The 21,239-nt window shown below is 37.6% G+C and overlaps 1 protein-coding gene across 3 annotated transcripts in view; it reads left to right on the top strand.

The window, feature by feature from the left end:
* Positions 1–842: 842 nt before the first annotated feature.
* The window catches only part of LOC102928006 (vomeronasal type-2 receptor 116-like), a 33,788-nt gene continuing 13,391 nt past the window's right edge, over positions 843–21,239 (top strand). For 2 of the 3 annotated variants that reach the window (XM_076564305.1, XM_076564315.1), the window contains exons 1-4: positions 843–1,039; positions 14,219–14,510; positions 14,770–15,567; positions 16,899–17,126. In XM_076564305.1, coding sequence (XP_076420420.1) covers positions 843–1,039; positions 14,219–14,510; positions 14,770–15,567; positions 16,899–17,126 — 1,515 coding nt within the window. The remainder of the gene's footprint in view (positions 1,040–14,218; positions 14,511–14,769; positions 15,568–16,898; positions 17,127–21,239) is intronic. The other variant, XM_076564308.1, reaches the window with a different exon arrangement.

Below are 21,239 nucleotides of genomic sequence, written 5' to 3' on the forward strand. Positions count from 1 at the left end.
GGGGAAAAAGATGATGTTTTAGAAATCAAATATTCAACTTATCTACACATTAATTATGATTGGTGTAGAGGAGAAATGAGAGATCTTATTTAGTGTTTGAAGGGTAGGACAGAAGATCTCTATGGATCTTTTTGAATATTTAAAAACATTTTTGTAATGCTATAAATGTAACAGTGTCTCTATGTTTAGCTTGATAGTATTAAAATGGCAGGACTAGGGAAATTTTGGAATTTGGTCTGATTGTTTCTCAACACAGTGGAAGCACAGGATTTGGTTAGACATTCACTGTCACAGGTGTAGGTCCTGTTCATGCTTTGTGTAACTCAATTGCTATAAACATCAAGCTGCTTTTGCCTACCAGAGACTGTGTGATACAATTCCCAGTATGTAACCATGAATTCTGACTGTGAATCCCTCCTGAACCATCACTGCAGGTCTCAATGCGGATCATGCAATAAAATCTACTGACATCATTTCTAAAGGCATTAACATACATAGATTATTCAGGCAGTTCTGAGACCAAATTTTCCCAAACTGGCATCCTCCAAAGAGCCTTAATTTCTACAACTATGAGTGATATCATGAAACTAGCTAAACTCTCATCATATATTTATCAACCAAATTTAATCACATGGAAATCAGCTGCAGTGCCCCAGGGAAGAGAGTGTCCAAGATTCTCCAGAGGGATGGGACCATCTGAAAAAAAGGAAAACATGAATTCACAAGCAGTCTCTCCTTTGGTCATAGGTACAAAGCAAGGGAAATACATGGGTGCCCATATCCTGTGTTGATCTGAATAGCACTTCACAATGCACACTGCCCAGGTGTCAAATAAGACAAAGATGTTCACTTTGATTTTTCTGTTCTTCCTCCTGAACATTCCACTTCTTGTTGCCAGTTTCATTCATCCCAGGTGCTTTTGGAGAATGAAGCAGAATAAATTCAAGGATGGAGACCTGTTGGCAGGTTGTATCTTCTTCCTTAGGGTTTTGAAGGAGCATATTGAGAAAGATTATTTCAACTACATTCTGAATACACAGTAAGTTTTTTCGTATCTTCTATGTAAATGTGTGAAGTAGGTGTGTAGGAAGATGAGAGTCAGAGCATTGCTTTGAGTCTTTTGTCCTGTTACCTAATCTGCACACCAAGAAACAACTCCAGATTCTTTTAGAGACTCAATGCTATTTATTCTACTTTTAATTTGTCCAAAGACTGGTTTGTTATCTTCCTGTTAGCCTCCTACTTATTAGGCTGGAAGCTGAGTGAAAAAGGACTCTGTATCTTGTCCATCACATATAGAGCTCCTCTTGACAGTTTCCACAGCACAGTAGCTGGTGATGTCTCACTGAAAGAAACCCCACACTATTCAAGGAGTATCATTCTAAATGAGTGTAATGAAATGACTGTCAAATGAGTGTGTGATGACCCTTTGATCACTATGTCACTCCTAATGCATGTGATAGGACAACTAATATTTGTAATATTTTTGGCCACCCTAGCTGCAGAGAATTTTTACATAGCTATTCAGTTCCTCTCTCAGATGTTCTTCACGCAGTCACATAGTGCTTTCTAAAGCTGCATCAAGAACAAAAGTGGAGACCTGTCCACTGTGAACTTCACATGTGTTCTTGTTTCCCTATGCTTCACTTATAGACATGTGTAACAATTGACCTTTAATTTCACAGTCTAGTTCTTCACTCTCTTTATAGGCTACAGAAAGAGTGTGTGGACGATAAATGACATGTTTGCATTCTTTGAAATGTGAGGCTGCAACTAATAGTGGTGACTGCTTACTTTCTTTTTATTAATTAAGAAATTTTTTATTCACTTTTCATACTAAACACAGATCCCCCTCTTCCCTCATATGACTTCTTACTTTCATTGTCACTTGCCTGAGTGACAGCTGTGGCATGTGATACTTGGCTACACTTGAAAATAGTTACGTACAAGTACATCTCTAACATTATTTAAGAAACATGCGTTTCTTCTCTTTGTGTCTAATGTGTTTATTCTCTGACACTTGTATTTACCTCTTGTGTTTCTCTTTCTGTAATTTTACCAGTTATAGCTGCATATTTTACCAATTTGGATATAATTTACCTTTTGATTTTGTATATTATTGATAGTTGTTTTCAAACATAGCACTTTAGTCCAGTAGGCAACAGTTACAGCTCAAGTCATTAATGTTTCATATTGTTTAGTGTGCAGGAGTTGTTTGAGATTCCTAAGTTATACTCTCAAATTCTGTAATGACTGGTACTGAAAATTTCAATGCCATTTTTCCATGTGGTAATAAAGAATATTCTAAGATGTTTTTTATTTTAAAAATGCATAGATAAACATTTGTATTTATTCATAAATATACCACAGTGGTACAACTCTAAGTGGAACATAGATTGTATTTAACTCTGAGTGAATTATTCAGAATGAAAGAGTATGTTTGAGTTTGGTGATTATTGGTCAGATAATATGAAGTGAGTAAGCAGATATGGGAGTTATTATTCTACCGATACACATAAACAGAAAATGGTATTTTTCTATTCCTACTAACTTTTAGACTATTTTTATTTTCAAAACTCATAAACATTTCCCACACATTGTACACTTTATAATCTTTTATTATACAAACATGTAATATTGGCACAAACAAATCTCAGTGCAATTTCCAGATGTTCCCAGTTCTCAGTAATATGCTAATGTTGTGCATAATAATGTGGAAATGTACACAAAAGGTGCTTTGTGTAGGAAAATTTTATGTTGGTCAGATATACCAAGTGGGAGTACATTGAACACACCTCTGTAAACATAAAATAGATGACCAATATTGTGGTACATGACCTTAATCTCTGCATTCAGGAAATGGAGTAGGAGTATTACTGTGTATTTGAAGCCAGTGCAGTCTAAAGCCAAGTGTCATTCAAAATCATGGAATCCTTTATCCTTTTATGGCATAAAGGAGTAGTTCTCATGTCCATACACAGATGCATATATTGACCAAATATACTCTGTTATTTAATTTTATTTAAAAATAAATCTTTTAAAAAACATTTTGTGCCTGTAATAGACACATCAGAAAGAAAAAAGAACAAGATGAGGATGCATATGAAAGAATATGTTAACTACATTGCCCACTAATTATAATGAATTATAAATATAGGAGCCAAAAGTTGCTCCAGAAAGATTACTATGCACTCACCAGTCATTCTTTGAAAACCTTATCCAATTCAGTTTGTTTCATAAAAATTACCAGAAACTTGGCTCATGCATCACATGTCATATGCTATAATTTCAAATGGAATTCAAGATTAGGTTTCTTGTTTGGTCAAGTACTGTGCCCTAGTATTTACCTTCTGAGCAAACTAACAAAAAAACAGAGGACACAGCCCTCTCTGTGGAAAATGCAATGTCCCATCTTTTTTATAGGAGATGCACTCTCATGAACTTTATGAACTTATTGGGCAGCATCTGTCATCACTGGGACATTCTTGGACCTCTACCAATCCCAGCAGATGTGTTTTTTGAGGGTGATTTTGCAGGAAATCCTGAATCTACTGGTACCATTCCCAGATTCTAATAAGAGTGTGAGGAGGAGACTGGCCTCACACTTATGTCAAACTGTGTAGTTCATGCATACTATTCAGAGCTTTGATGGGACTTCCACATTTCCTTGTGTGAAACAAGATGAGGGAAGAAGTAACAAGGAAGGAGATTTTCTAGAATACTTAGCAGAACAGTGTTTATAAGTCTTGAGGAGTGCATGATACCTCATGATACTGCCTGTGTCCTAGTTCCTTTAGCTTACTTATGGACCCTTCCATCCTATCCTGTGTGATCATGATCAATTTCCATATCTGTATCCGATGGCCCCCTAAGACACATCTCTACCCCTGGCCATAATCTATTTGATGCTTCACTTCAACCTGAACAGAACTGGGCTGTCTATCTTAGACAATGATCAGGCTATACAATTTCTTTCACATTTGAGAAGAGACATGGAAAAAATACAGTCTGCTTCACCTTTGTGAGCATGATCCCGGGCAGCATATCAAAAGCTGGTGTATTATAACCAAATCATGACACCATCCATGAATGTAGTAATTATTTATGGTGACACAAACAGTATTCTAGCTTTGAGCTTTTGTATGTGGGACTCTTTAGGTATACAGAGAATATGAGTCACCACCTCACAGTGGGATGTCACTACAAGTAAGAGAAGATTCACACTTGACTCATCCCTTGGGACTCTAGCTTTTGCACAAAACCATCCTTCGATTTCTGGTTTCAATTTTTTGTCTGGACATTGACCCATCTCAAATACTCAGATGAATACCTGGCAAGGCTGGGGAATAAAATTTAACTGTGAACTGTTGGCATCTAAGTGTAAGACACTGAAAAACTTCTTATCCAATGCCTCGTTGGAATGGCAAATGACTATTGACATGGCCATTGGTGATGGAAATTATGACGTATACAATTCTGTGTATGCTGTGTCCCTTGCTCTGCATGAGATGCTTTGTCAGCAAGAAGATAATCAGCCAATAGGAAAAAACCTGATATTAGCTTCATGAAGGTAGTGTTTCTCCTATTGGATGATATTTGTTGTCATCAATGTCATAGTGCTTAAGAGTCTCTAAGATTTGCAAGTCTAGTGTATTAAGAAATAATCACCAAATGGAAAGATTTTTGAACATTTTTATTTCTGAGGAAGTACATGTAGGTGTTGTTTTTTATCTTTAATGCAAAGCCAATTAAGTGGAAGAAACAATTTATCAATGAAAATCAGTGATTATATTACATAGCACTCAAATATCATCAGTCCATCCTAATACTGAATACATATCAGCCCTTAGTCATTAATGCTCTAGATGTTTAGAAGATAAGCCCTCATTTATTAATTTTCAAATATGTTGTAATCAGTGTAGGAGATGGTTTTCACAAGTGTTCTTAGCTAATTCTGCCCCCACTCTAAGCTCTGGGGAGAAATTATGCATGAAATTGCGCTGTGATTCACTACAGTGCATACGTGTTAGGATCTAACATTTGATAATTTTATTTATTTTTCTCTCATATCTCAATGCCTCAGGTTCTCTATTCCATCTCTTATATTATGTTGGTGATGCTGATGTGTGTAGTTCCTGTTTTCTTACCTAGATTTTCCTTTTCCAGAATTCCCTCAGTTTGTGTTTTCTTTATTGTTTCTAATTCATTCTCAGGTCTCTTTTATTAAGAAATTTAATCATTTTACATACCAACCACAGACTCCCCTCTTTTCCCTCTTCCCGCCCCTCAGCATTCCCTCCTAACCCTTTCTGCATTCCCTCCTCTGACAAGGTAAGGCCTTCTATGGGAAGTCAGCAGAGTTTGGTACATTCAGTTGAGGCAAGTCCAACACCCCCCCCCCCCCCGCCCCGCGCATCAAGGATGTGTAAGGTATCCAACTGTAGGTAGTGGGCTCCATGAAGCTGGTTCATGCATCAGGGAATGGATCCTGATCCTACTGAGAAGGGCCCCTTAAACAGATCAAGGTATACAACTGCCTCAATTATGCAGAGGGCCTAGTTGATTCCCATGGAGGATCTACATGTGTTGGTCTAAAGTTTATCTTGGTTTGTTTGTCTCTGTAGATTTTCCCATCATGATCATGATGCTCCTTGTTCATAGAATCCCTCTTCTCTTTCTTTGATTGGACTCCTGGAGCTTTCCCTGGTGCTTGGCTGTGGTCCTCTGCCTCTACTTCCATTAGTTTCTGGATGAAGGCTCTATGATGACAGTTAGGGTATTCACCAATCTGATTACTAGGGTAGGTCAGTTCAGGTACCATTTCCACTATTATAGTAGTCTAAGCTGGGGTCATCTTTGTGAAATCCTGGGAACTTCCCTAGCACCTAGTTTCTCTCTGTCCCCATGATGTCCCCTTTAACATGGTATCTCTTTCATTGCTCTCCCACTCTGTAAATGCTCTAGCTCAAACCTTCCATTCCCTCATGTTCTCATCCCTGATCCCATGTCTGCTATTTCCCCCTCTCAGTTTACTCATGGAGATCTCATCTATTTCCCCATCCCAGGGCAATTCATGCATCTCAATTAGGGTTGTCATTGTTAGCTAACTTCACTGGAGCTGTGGGTTCTAGTCTGGTTATTCTTTGCTTTATATCTAGTATCCACGTATGAGTGAGAACATGCCATGTTTATTCTTCTGAGTCTGGGTTACCTCACTCAGGATGACATTTTTAAGTTCCATCCTTTCAGGTCTCAAAGTTATAATAGTTTCTTTCAACTGATTTTCCCTGTTCTTTAAAGGATTTACTCATTTCCTACACTGTTTCATTTGTCTTTTCCTCTATTTCTTTCACGGATTTTTTTCATTTCTCCCTTAAGGTCCTCAACCATCTCCAAAAAGTTGGTTTTAAGGTCTTTTTTATTCTACTTCACTGTGTTGAATAGTCAGGGCTGGCTGCAGTAAGATAGCTGTCATTGATAGTGACATATTGCCTCAGCGGTTGTTGATTGTATACTTACACTTGTGTCTAGGCTTCTAAGTTTGTGCTGAATATAAGCCAAGTGCTTATTTTTACGTTCATCTTATTTGGATGTGTTTTGTTCCTTTGTTTCTGTTTTCTCTTTTTTCAATCCAGTTGGCCTGAGGTTCTTCAAGACATCTCCACTTGAGTTGGAAGAAAAAGTTCTGGTGTCTGAATTGGCCTCTGGTCCATTAGGGGAATTCTTTCCAGGTTGGGGCTGGGGCAGTCTGATGCTCACGATTTGTGATTGTAGATAGAGTGGAGCACCATAATGTGAGATTGTATAGAGGTGGGCCTCCAATGTGGATATCTTATAGTCCTGCATGTTCTCCAGTTGATCAGAGACTCACTTAGTATTTTGGGTCTGTTTCCTTGTGGTGTGGAGGGTTATGGATGGGTGATAGCTTTGGGGGGACAAAGACAATGGGAGATGTTCAAGGATGGGTAACCTTCATTGAATTCTGGTGGCCCTTGTTGTCTCTGATAGAGATGGGAAACTCTGCCCCAATGGGGTCTGGGATAATGTAGAAACAGTTATGAAAACAGGGGATAGACCAGGCTGACACTAAGAGAGTGAGAAATCTGGGGATTTCACCATGCAAATGGCCTATAAAGAGTTTTGTTGGCAGGTATGTGAAAGGGTAGAGTCTTGATTGACAAGTGTAGGGTTGGGTTGAATCATTGACTTGCTCTGTCACTGGTGCTTTATCTGTGGTTAACAGTCATTGTTCATCTGCCCAGGAAACCACAATGTTCAAAGCACATGTGAAAACAGTAAAACCTTTCTGAACAGTCAATTAGCAAAATGTAAGTAAATATTAAAAGTAAAAGAACTCAGATGATTCTCGCAGTGCTACACAAGTTGCATCATAGGACTGTGTTACAGCCTCTGCTTTAAACAGACATCAAGTATGTTTTGCACCATGTGTTCCCTTAAATCATGCAAGTTATTAGACCAACTGCAGTTAATTCCTTTCCCCTCCATTACAACAAATCCAATACCACAATCTACTCCTCAGATCAGCAGCAGACTACATGTTGGCAATCAATTCTCTACCTCTGGCTCTGTTGCCAATGGAACACAGGAATCTCCCCGTCCTAACTTTTTTCTTTTCTCTTATTGCTTTAACAGAGCCCCAAATTCAAGGAGACATTCCCTGGATACTAATAGCCCACTCCAGGCAGGGAAGCATAAAACTTAACTGCAAATGTTCACCTCTCCTTCGTTCCTCAAAACAAACAAACAAACAAACAAACAAACAAACAAACAAACAAACAAAAAACCAATGCCATGTCATATATCCAGTTCTGTAGCGGATCACCTGCATCAGCCAGCTGCATCAACTTCTCCAGTGAATCATACAGATCTTCCTCACCAAACTTCCTTGTCCATACTCTATGTTTTTTTCTATTTTTTTCTATGCTATTCACTGAGGTCCCAAGTAAAATATATTTTTAGGTACTGGGAGCTGAGACCGAGAAACTATATGCAACCTGAGAAACTATACCCAGGGAACACTCGGAAAACTATGGCCAGAGAAGCAGATTGGCTGTCCACAGATATTCACCTCTGCTTTCATTCTTCACCTGTCAAATCACACATTACCATTCTTAGTTTTATAACAGACTTTCTGCTCTGGCCATTCTTGAATGTCAAACACATTCCTAGGAGACTAAGACATATTGGTGGAAAAACCTAGTCTCCTTGCTTCAAAGAAACCAACCCTTTCCATCTCCCCACATGGCCTTTCATCCTTAATCGGTCTCAGCTCCCAGTACATAATTTTTTTTTACATGGGAACCTCAGTGAATAGGCCTCTCAGGATAGGAAATTTTTCTACCAGGCAACATACAGCCACCAACAACTACAATGACAAAATTAAAATAACAGAAAAAATTCATCCCTGGTGCATCAGCAGGCTTTTAGGAACCAAATACCTATGATGGTACACCTTGCACAGCCTTGGCCAGGGGGAGGGGCTAGGACTTGCATCTACTGCATATGTCACCCCATGGAGACCTTGCCTTCTTGTGGGTAGGAGTGGAGAGTAGGTTGGGTGGGGGAGGCTGAGGGAGCTGGAGGAGGTTAGAAGGCGATCTTTGATTGGTGTGTAAAATGAATGGAATTTTTTTTGTTACTCCTCTCTGTTTATTTAGAATGTCCTTTAGAATGTGATTTGATCTTTCTATGGCTGCTTGGCCTGTAGGATTATGTGGTATACCTATAATACGCTTTATATTGTAGTAAGCAAAAACCTGTTTCATTTTACCAGAGACATATGCTGGAGCCTTTTCAGTTTTAATTCGTGAAGGCATACCCATGATGGCCATAACTACTAGCAATGCTTGATTACCAAAATCACCCTTTTCTGAACTCAGAGCATTTGCCCTTTGGAATCCTGAATAAGTATTAATAGTGTGGTGTACATATTTAAGTTTTTCAAACTCTGCAAAGTGAAACACATCCATCTGCCAGATTTCATTCCTCTGAGTACACTTTGGGTTATATCCTGCTGGTAGCAGAGTCTGATTTTCAAAAGAATAAATAGGACATTTCCTTACAATTTCCTTGGCTTGTTGCTAGGTTATGGAAAAATCCCTTTTAAAACCTTTCCTATTGACATGATGTTTTTTATGAAATTCTGAGGCCTCCATCACAGTTCCTATCAATAATTTATCAATCTCATCATTACCTTGTGTTAGAGGGCCTGGCAGACCCATATGGGATCAGATGTTAGCTATATATATAAAGGATGACTCCTATTCCTCATTACATCTTATAACTGAATAAATAGTGAAGTTAATTCTGACTCATCAGAGATAAATTCTGTAGTCTCAATATGTAACACAACTCTTTCAGCATATTGAGAGTCAGTAACTCTGTTGAGAGGTTCTGAAAAATCCATTAAATCGACAGAATAGTTCACAATTTCGATTTTAGTACACAATTTTAAGCACTTTGAACCACTTTAGTTAAATTTTGCTGATTTGTAACCTGCCTTTCCTTGTTTCTTTGCATCTGTATAAAATTTATGAATTTTACATTTGGGTGTTTCCTGTACAATGTGAGGCAAAATCCTATCAGCTCTCTTTATAAGTTGAATTCTATCACTGTTGGGATATTTGCTATTAATCACTCCCAAAAAATTATTTCAACCTCTTTACCAAGTTTCACTGTCTGCCCATAATTTGTCAATGTCCTCCTTACTTAAAGGTATGACTATTTTTGCTGGGACTATTCCTGCTAATTGATGAAGTCTCAGTTTTCCTTTTAAAATCAAGTCAGAGATATTTTCCACATAAGTTTTAAATTTTTTTCTGTTTTTTATTTGGTAGAATTATCATTCCGATATATCTTCCCTCTGCATTAAAATTCTTGTAACACAATACTTGGAGGGTAAAATAACCAAAACACAATCAAGCTTTGGATGCACAAGATCCACATGTCCTTCCTGTACTTTCTTTTCCACCAAGGCAAACTCTGTCTCAGCTTCAGCTAATAAATCCTTTGGACTATTTAAATCTTTGTCACTGTCTAAGGTTTTGAAGAAATTACTCAGTTCATCATGTTTTACCCCAACAATGGTTCACAGATAGGAAATATTTTCAAATAAAGTTTGAAAGTCATTAGTGGTCTGCAATTGATCTCTCCTCATTTGTACCCTTTGGAATCTCATTTTTGAAGACCTATTTTTTATCATAAATATTTAAAAGAATATCCTCTTTGTATCTTTTCAGGAGCAATTTGTAACCCCAACAAGGCAATGTTTTCTTTATTTCTTCAAACATTCTTTCTAAATTATCAGCATTGAATCATCCAGTAAAATATTGTCCATGTAATGATAAATTATAGACTTAGGAATCTGTTTATGTATTAATTCCAGTGGCTGTTGTACACAGTATTGGCACAGGGTTGGGCTATTCCACATTCCCTGTGGGAGAACCCTCTATTGATATCTCTTTGCTGGTTGAGAATTATTATATGTAGGCACAGCAAAGCTGAATCATTCTCTGTCTTTTTCTTGTAAGGGTTTTGAAAAGCAACAATCTTTTTTAAAAATATATTTTATAATTTAATTTAATTTTACACATCAGTCATGGATTCCCCTGTCCTTCCTCCTCCAGCCCCCCTCTCCTCCTCCCCCTGCCCCCCTCCATTCTCATCTACTCCAGGCCAAGGACTCCCCTGGGGATTCAATTTAACCTGTTAGATTCAATCAAGGCAGGTCCAGTCCCCTTCTCCCTTCACTCAGGCTGAGCAAAGTGTCCCTGCATAGGTCCCAGGTTCCAAACAGCCAGCTCATGCAATAAGGAGAGGTTCTGGTTCCATTACCTATCGGCCTCACAAACCGTTCAAGTTAATCAACTGTCTAAATTATCCAGAGGGCCTGATCCAGTTGGGGGCTCTTTAGCAATTGTTTCATAGTTCATGTGTCATGCTAGAACTCTCATCCAATGACTGATGCAAGCAGATGCAGAGATCCACAGCCATTCTCCAGGTGGAGATCCAGGAGTCCAGTCAGTGAGAAAGAGGAGGGGTTGATTGAGCAAGAATTGTTGAGACCATGATTGGAAAAAGCACAGGGACAAATAGCCAAATTAGTGAAAAGCAACAGTTTTTAAACTGATAACTATAAGTAGCCATCCTTCAGGTAAAAGAGTAGGCAAAGGAATTCCAGATTGTAGAGAGCCAATTGGTTGAATTACTTTGTTAATTGCTCTTATATCTGTTACCATTCTCCATTTACCAGATTTCTTTTAATAAAAATACAGGAGAATTCCAAGAGCTGGTTGATTCTTCAATATACTGGACATTTAACTGCTCTTGTATCAGCTCTTCTAAAGCCTGCAGTTTCTCTGTTGTTAAAGGTCATTGCTGAACCTCTATAGGCTTGTCTTTTAACCATTTTAAAGGCAGAGCTGTTGGTGTCTTTGGAGGATCATTACTTGTTGTGCCCTGTTCTTGTACAATCTGGATGGCTATTGATAGCTCTTTAGAATAATACCTTCTAATATCTCTGTCAGAAACATGTGTTAGTTTATGATTTGTTTCTGAGGTTGGAGGAATGGTAATGAGTATTCCATTGTTGTAATAGATCAGAGCTCCATAAGTTCATAGCTATATTAGCCACATATGGCTTTCATTTTCCTCTCTGTCCTGCTGGTCCTTCACATTTGAGCCATCTTGCACTCTGTTTCACTTGAGATAATGTTCTATTCCCTAACTACTGAACATTTACCTCCTGCAGAGGCCAATTTAGATGCCAAAATTCTGGTGCAATTATTGTCACATCCATACCCATGTCTACTAATTCTTCCAAGAAACCATAATTTATTCATATTTTTAATTTTCTTCTTTGTTCATTTAGAGAAGTTTGTCCAAAATATGCTTTATGGTTCCTCCTGAATTTTCTATTTTTCTGCTGCAGTTGTTCTATCCTCCCAAGCAGTCTGGTTTATTTCAATAGTCATTTGGTTATTTAATTGCTCTGAGTAGGGGTTTCTTTTATGATGGCATAAAGGTCTGAACTTAATTTGCTGTGGGAGCCTACATGAGGCCCCTCTCGGAGTTTCCTGAAGGCAGAAGCAAAGGATTGTATTGTCTGTCTCTTGTTGATCTACATTTGTTGGTCTCATGTTTACCCTTACCACACCTTCTGCATAATCCAGAATGAAGGGACATTCTTTTGCCATTATTCTTTGAATAAACATTCTTTCTAGGAACACCTGGTTTACACTTGCTTTTCTAATAATTTTGTTTACCACAAGCAAAACTTCTGACCTTTTTTCCTCAAAGGTTTTGATCACTTCTATCCACATTTCATTATGGTCATGAGATTCAATATTAATTTTGTTCCTGATCAAATCCTCCAAGTGTGCTGATCTTGCTCTTAATGGCCTGATTATTCTTTTGTATTTTTCATTTGCTTTCTCAAAAGCCAAACATTCAATTATTTTCTGTTCAGCTTCTGAATTTGGTATTATTCTATATACTGCTGAGGATAGCCTTTGTAACAAATCTGTGAAGTATTCTCTGGGACCCAATATACCTTTTGTGAATGATTCAATTTTTTCCTGTTTCCTCATTTCTATTCCATGCATTCATTGCTGCCATGTGACATGGAATTAAGGTTTGGTTATCATATAAACAGTATCTTTGTATATCAGCATATTTGCCTTATCTAAGCAGTTGATCCTGGTAAATTTTCGCACCTCTTGTTCTATATCAGCCTTTTATTGTCTTAGCGTGCTCCTTTAACCATGTTTTCCACTGTAATTGTGCTCCAGACTCTAGGACAGCTATTAACAATTCTTTCCAGTGCTGAGGAGTAATCCTATACAAGTTTGCCATGAGTTTAACTTTTGCTTTACAATTGGAGAATGCATGCCATATGATACTATAGCTTTCTTAAATCTCCTGAAATCTCCCATTTCCACTGGAGTCCAGTTAGCTTGTACATGCCCTTAAGCAGATAATTCCTGAAAGTTTACCAGAGAGATTAAGTTTGATTGTTTGAAAATAGGCTGTCTCTCTGTAACCATATAAGTCAATCCTGAAATAATTTCACCATTAAATTCTTTTCTCTGGGTCTGAATTTCTGTATAAATCATTTTACAAATTTTTCTAAAGCTTTTAACTTGGCACTTAAATTGCACAACCTTTTTAATACTATAATAAAAATGATTAAAAAATAACACTCATAATTGATATTATATACATCCCATCAACAATAATTATCCTCTCATTTAATTGTTCCATTTTTAGACTACCTAATGTGTTATTTAAAAAAGACCAGTTTTGTTCCATTGTAAAAAATGTTTCACATATTTTTAATATGGTAAAAAATCTCTTTTAACTAATTTCTCTTTTTAAGATATCTTAATGACTTACCAAGTCTGCTTAGAAGAGTAGAAGTCCAAGGGAATTTAAAAGCAGCTACCTAGTCTTCTGGTAGTCCAAAATTGGAATTAAAAGAGAGAGGGGGTGGGCTATTACACACCAGGAGAAAAAAAATAACAAAATTCTAACCTCATGCTCCAGCCTGAGCCACACCAGGCCTGAGCCACGGAGTCAGTAACCCCAAAAGCAGTCCAGTCACTTGCAGCTCTGTCCCCTTGCAGATCTAGCTGTGTCCAGCTAACCTAACCTCACCCCTCACCATGCAACAGCTTCCAAAGTGTGTGCTACTTCCTGTTTTCCTGCACCTTTATTACCTTGCTGTTTTCTCCCCTCATTGGGTCTTAGCCTAGCTGCCTCACTTCCTTGTCACTGTCTGTCTGTTCAGACCTCTAGGTCTCTATGGATGGTAGTGGGATTAAAAGCACGTGTCACCATGCCTGGTTTTTGTTCCCTAATATGGCCGTAAACACAGAAAGACCCTGCCTGCCAAGTGATCAGATTAAGGCATGTGCTACCACCACCTGACTTTTGTGTTTACTTAAAATGGCTTGCTATTCTCATTGATCTACAGCCAAACTTTATTTACTAACATACAAATAAAATATTACTACATTTCAACACAATAAAATATTACCACATCCAGCTTATTATGTCATTTCAACTTCACAGCACAGGACATTTGATTCAGTATTTGGGTGTGGTTGGGAATACCATCCAGTTTTGAATAGTCCTTCTATTGACTACAAAAGATTATTTTTAGGTCTCTGTCCATAATAACCATCATTCCCTCTTACAGATCACCAACTGAAAACATCCAGTTTCCATTGGCCTTAACTTTTTCCTTGGATGAAGTCAATAGGAACCCTGATCTTTTGCCAAATATGTCATTAGTATTTCATTGGTCCAAAGATGTTTGTAAGACTGTTTCAAAATTATTCAGTCTCTTGCCTTTAACTGAAGAAAATCAAGAATATTACCCTAATTATGAGTGTAATGAAGAGCATACTTGTTTAGTGGTGCTGACAGGACCAAATTGGGAAACATCGGCTCTGGTTGGGACATTTCTGGACCCCTACAGATCTCAACAGGTGAGATTTTTGTGGTGTGGTTTGCAAGAAATTGTGACTCTGTTGGAACAATCAAGATGCTAAGAAGAGTGTGTTGAATTATGTGAAACAGTGTGGTTCAAGATTACTATTCAGAGACTTGATGTGGCTTCATTTCTTTTTTTGTAGTTGAGATGAGGGAAAAATAATAGGTAAGAAGTTTTTATACAACTCTTTGCTGAAAGTGTGTTTACAGGGTCTTAGAAGTGCATGCTACCTCATGCTGCTCCCTGTGTCCTAGATCCTTCAGCTTACCTATGGACCTTTCCATCCTATCCTGAGTGATCATGAAAAATTTCCATATCTATATCAGATGGCCCCCAAGGACACAGCACTACCCCTGGCAATGGTCTCTTTGGTGCTTCACTTCAACTGGAACTGGATAGGACTGGCCATCTCTGACAATGACCAGGGTACACAATTTCTCTCACATTTGAGAACTGAGATGGAGAAAAATATAGTCTGCTTTGCCTTTGTAAGCATGATCCCAGCCAACATGCATTTATATATGTCAAGAGCTGAAGTGTATTATAACCAAATCATAACATCATCTGCAAATGTAGTTATCATTTATGGTGACATAGACAGTACTCTAGCTGTGAGCTTTAAAATGTGGGAATCTCTAGGTATACACAGAATATTTTTGACCACATCACAGTGGGATGTCACTACAAGTAAGAGAGACTCTACAATTGGCTCATCCCATGGGATACTAGCTTTTACACACCACCATTCTGAGATTTCTGGTTTCAAAACATTTGTCCAGACATTGAACCCTCTGAAATACACAGATGAATACCTTTCAAAGCTGGGATGGATGAACTTTAACTGTGAGGTCTCAGCTTCTAAGTGTAAGACACTGAAGAATTGTTCATCCAATGCCTCATTACAATTTCTAATGGGACAGACTATTGACATGGCCTTTAGTGATGACAGTTATGACATGTATAATGCTGTGTATACTGCAGTCCATGCTGTCCATGAGATGGTTCTTCAACATGTGTATAATGGGAATGAACACTATGGTAACTGCTTGAAGGTAGTGTTTTTTCTGTTGGATAAAATTGTGTCAAAAACATAGTCTTTAAGATTCTGTCAGATGCCCCAATTTACTGGAAGAGCAAATATTTAATCAAAATAGGAATATTTTGAATTTATTTCCCGGTAAGGAATTAAATCTAGAGTCTGATATAAATATTAATGTCAAAGCAATGGAGTTGAGGACACAATTTATCAAGGAATATCAGTAACATATTTACAGAACACCTGAACATCATTTCACTTCTTCTATTACTGGAAATATAACAGTCCTTCCTCGTTAATCCTCTTCATGATAAGAAGATGAGCCCTTGTTCATCGATTTTCAAACATGTGGTAATCCTTGTATGAGATGGTTTTCACAAGTGTTCTCAACTGATTCTGCCCTAGTGTAGGCTCTCTACAAAGGGACCTTGTTTAGCATACTGTGAGTAATTCCACAGGAATTACTGTGTAACAGTGGTGTCGTTATTTATTTCTGGACATACATATGTCCATGTGTGTGAATGAATTGTTCTCACTGTGTATGGGAGAATGATTCTTTTTTTTCTGTGTATCTGTGTGTATATCTGCATTGCTACGTATATTGTGTATATCTGTCTATCTGCATATCTATCTGTGGAACTGAGCATAAATTTATCTTTTGTCAATGTCTTTGTGTATGTGTGTTTGTTTTATGTATATTTTCTGTGTTTTTCAGTTCAACTGCATGTCACTACTGCATGTTTTGTGTATCTGCTTTCACATATGAATATCTGTTTTTCTGTGTGTGTGTTGTTGTTGTTGTGTGTGTGTGTCTGTCTGTCTGTCAAACTTTTATTGTGAGCATAAATTTGTATATGTCAATATTTCTCGGTGTGGGTGTTTCAATATGTGTATGTCTCCCGTGTGTATTTGTCTATAAATGTGCACATTTGTGTGTGAGCCTCTGTGTTTTTCAGGTTTCTGTTTCTGTGTGTCTGTTTGGGTTAGTATGACTGTCTGTTTCTTATATTTTGTTGTGTGTGTCTGACACATATACATGTGTGTATATTGTATGTATCTATATTATGTACATATGTCTGTATTGATTTGAGTCTCTCTCTCTGTCTCTCTGCATTTTTACCAAATTTTGTGTCTGCATGTATGTCTGGGTTACTCTTTGGTAGTTTCCTCTGAAAGAATTTAAATTCTAAGAATGTTATGAAACTTTTTTATCTACTTGCTTTTATTTCTCTTATTATATTTCTCTCATGGATTCCTTCAATAATGCTGCCTTTAAGATGAAATCAGTATATGCTTTCTGACATCAAGGAAGGGCACACACATTATAGAATGCTGCCTCTCTTTCAGCTGCACTCCTTTCTGAGGAAGACTCATTTCACTAATCCTGTTGGAGAAAAAGTGAATATGAACCAGAGAGAAAACCTACAGGCAGAGTATGACATTTTCCAGATTTGGACTTTCCCAAATGGATTTGGACTCAAGGTGAAGATAGGAGAGTATAGTCCATATTTTCCACATGGTCAACAGCTCCATTTATATGAAGACATGATAGAGTGGGCCACAGGAAGTAGACAGGTGGGTCTGACCTAACTGTAATTATTTCTGTCATACAGCTTTATCACTGTCAAGTGGGTCCATTTGTGCTGCCTTGTAACTGATGCATTGAATAGACTGTCACATTAAGAAGCATTTTCCAGCCTCCCTCTTTATGTCTCTTCTTTTCAGTTCTTGATGTGACATTTTGTTAATTCTTTGAGGTTCTCAGACATGCATACCATGTATACAGTGATTTTTCAATCATTCCAGAACATGTTTCTTGTTTTTATTACAAAAAGAAAATTAATAGCTTTCACTCTACTATATCATTTCCAGTAAGGCATGAATATCCTCTTGATACCATTCTGATTACTATACAGTTCTTGTCCTTTTTTCTGCTGAACCATTGACATAGATGCTGAAAGACTGAAGGTAAATATAAGAAGGAGTAAAGTAAACACATGCAAACCATTAATTATTTTTGAAAAATTTGTTTTAAGCCTTTGTACCAACAGGTCCTAAATTGCCAATATTGCTAACCAAATATTAAGATAATGTTTTCATGGCCCATTTAGATACCCTATGAATTATAACTTTGTTTTTCCTTTCTTACCTTGTTTCTTTGTTTATTTCTTTCTTTCATTCTTCCCTCTGTCTCTCTGTCTCTCTTTTTCTTTTCCCCTTTTTACTGTTAAATGTGTATGGATGTCTTGTCTGCATATATGTCTCTGCAACACTGGTATGCCTGGTGTATATGGATGCCAAAACAATGGCTTGAATCTCTGGGTGGTGGAGACAGTTCAGGGTCACCAAGTGGGTGCTGAAAGTCATACTTGAACCCTGTATATGAGCAGTAATTGTTATAGACAGTTGAGCCAATTCTCCAGCCTAAAAAAGCATGTTCTGTAAAAAAAATACTCAATAGAGGAACTTTTCTTGGTCCCATTAGTTCTTTATAATTCTCTCAAACAAACAAGGGTGTGCCTATTTTCCTCATCTGTGTGGGGATGATGTATTATTGGTAGTAAAAGAAATAGCTTTGGAAATTTGTAAATGATGTATACTTCTATGAACCTAAGGTATATTATAGGAATGCATTCTGATATGGGTGGTTTTAAGGTATCCAATTCAAACTTTCTGACAGCTCTCATTGGTCCTAGAGGTGAGTGACTCTTCATAACCAGTGAGCCCTGCCCCTAGCATCCATTCCAGGCCCCAACCATTTCCCCTGGGAACACTGGCCCAACTAGGCACCAGTTGCTGGCCAGTAGGCAAGGCTCCTGCAGGAAAGCCCTTCCCTCAAAAAGACCTCCCAGTGGACCCTGCAATCTACATGCCCTGTCCCCATACCCATTGTCCAGATACCCCAGCAAATTTCTGAGGCTAGGAAAACAACCCCAGCTATCATCAAGCCTAGAGAGAGCTCTCATTGGACAAAGAGCTGTCAGTGGACCAAGAGTAACCTCAGGAGACAGGAAATCTGTCAGCCCTCATCAGAACAAGAGTAGCTTTTGGAGAAGTAGAATCTGCCACCTCTCAGTGGACCAAGAGAGGCTTCCTGAAACACAGAATCTGTCAACTGTGACTGGACCAAGAGTGGATCAGTGAGCCATAGAATCAACTAGCTTGGGTTGACCCAAGAGAAGCTCCCCAAGACACAGAATCTGCCTGCTCCAATTAGACCAAGAGCTAAGATGGGGCTGAGATGGCTCCCTGAGCCACAGACACAACAAGCACAGAGTGGACCAACAACAACTCGCTAAGACACAGGGCCCTCTTATACACATTAGAGGAAGAGATGGGCCAATGTCAAGGCAGAAGTACATACAACAACATAAAGAGCAATACAACATTACCAGAACGAAGCCCTCATCCAAAAGCAAGACCTGAACATCACAAGGTAGAAGAAGCAGAAGAAAACAACATTAAGAATAATATCATGAAGATGCTAGAGGCTTTTCAAGAAAAATGAAATTGAGGAAGAGATTAACAAAAATGTGGAAGAAATCAATAAAGAATTTGACTAAAAGAAATAAAAAATTGGAAGAAGTCTATAAAGAAATCAAGGAAAAGACAAATAAAAAATTGGAAGAGAACAATAAATCCCTTAAATAAAATCACGAACAACCAATTAAACAGGTGAGGGAAACAGTTCAAGAATTGAAAAGAGAAATAGAAACAATGAAGAAGACACAAACAGAAGCAGTGCTAGAAATAAAAAATCTGAGTAATTGATCAGGAAACACAGATCCAAGCATAACCAAGAGAATACAAGAGGTGGAACAAAGAATTTTTGGTGTAGAGGATACAATAGAGGAAATAGATTCGTCAGTCAAAGAAAATACCAAAGCCAAAAAAGTCATAACAAAAAATGTTCAAGAAAGGTGGAACACCATGAAAAGACCAAACCTACAAATAATGGGGATAGAGGAAGGAGAATACCAACTCAAAGGCACAGAAGATATATTCAACAAGATCATAGGAGAAAGCTTGCCCAACTTAAAGAAGGAAATACCTATGAAGATAAAAGAAGGCTATAGAACACAAAACAGACTAGACTCTCTAAAAAAGTCTCTTTGCCACATAATAATGAAAAACTAAATGTACAGAATAAAGAAAGAATATTAAGAGCAGGAATAAGGAAAAAGACCAAGTGACTTATAAAGGCAAACCCACCAGAATAACACCCGATTTCTCAATGAAGATTTTGAAAGCCAGAAGGACTGGGACAGATGCAATGCAGACACTAAGAGACCATGGATGCCAGCCTAGACTAATATACCCAGCAAAACTTTCAGTCATCATAGATGGAGTGAACAAGACATTCCAAGACAAAACCAGATTTAAACAATACCTATCCACAAATCCAGCACTACAGAAAGCACTTAAAAAATTCCTATCTATGGAAGTCAGATACACCGCAAAAACACAGGCAATAGATAACCTCACAACAGTAACCCCAAAGAAGTGAAGTACACACACTACCACCAAAAAAAAAATAATAGGAATGAACAATCACTGGTCATTAATATCCATTAATATCAATGGATTAATTCACCTATAAAAAGACACAGGCTTACAGAATGGATAGGAAAGCAGGGCCCATCTTTCTGCTGCATACAAAAACACACCTCAATTTCAAAGATAGTTATTATCTCAGAATAAAATCCTGGGAAAAGTCTTTCCAATCAAATGGTCTTAAGAAGCAAGCTGTGTAGACATCTTAATACCCAGCAAAATAGATTTCAAACTAATATCAATCAAAATAGATCAAGAAGAGCATTACATACTCTTCATAGGAAAGATCCACCAAGATGAAGTTTCAATTTTGAACATTTATGCCCCAAACACAAGGGCACCCACATATGTAAAAGAAACATTACTAAAGCTTAAATCACACATAAAACCACATTCATTAATAGTGGGAGACCTCAACACCTGACTACTGGACAGATGTGCTAAATCAAAACTAAACAGAGAAATAAGGGACTTAGCTGTTTTATGACTCAAATGGACTTAATCAATATCTACTGAACATTCCATTCTAACAAAAAAGAATATACCTTCTTCTCAGCACCCTATGGAACCTTCCCTATAATCAACCACATACTCGGCCACAAAGCAAATCTCAACTGATACAATACAATACAATTGGAATACCCTCCTCTGTTCTATTAATCTCATGGAAACTGTCTGCTCTCCACATACCTATTCAATATAATACTTGAAGTTCTAGTCAGAGCAATAATACAACATAACGATATCAAGGGGATACAAACTGGAAAGGAAGAAGTCAAGATTTCACTATTTGCAGAAGACATTATAGTATACATAAGTGACCCCCAAAATTTGACCAAGGCATTCATACAGCTTATAAACACCTTCAATAATATAGCACGATACAAGATTAACTAAAAAAAAAGTAGCCCTCCTATATACAAATGACAAATGGACTGAGAAAGAAATCAGAGAAACATCACCTTTTACAATTTCCAAAAATGAAAAATGATATAAAATACCGTGGTGTAACTCTAAATAAGCAAGCCTAGGACCTGTATGAAAAGAACTTTAAGTCCCTGAAGAAAGAAATTGAAGAAAATGTCAGAAAATGGAAAGGTCTCCCTTACACATGGATAGGTAGGATTAACATAG

This window comes from Peromyscus maniculatus, chromosome 1 (assembly GCF_049852395.1).
Source record: "Peromyscus maniculatus bairdii isolate BWxNUB_F1_BW_parent chromosome 1, HU_Pman_BW_mat_3.1, whole genome shotgun sequence".
Taxonomy (NCBI): Eukaryota; Metazoa; Chordata; class Mammalia; order Rodentia; family Cricetidae; genus Peromyscus; species Peromyscus maniculatus.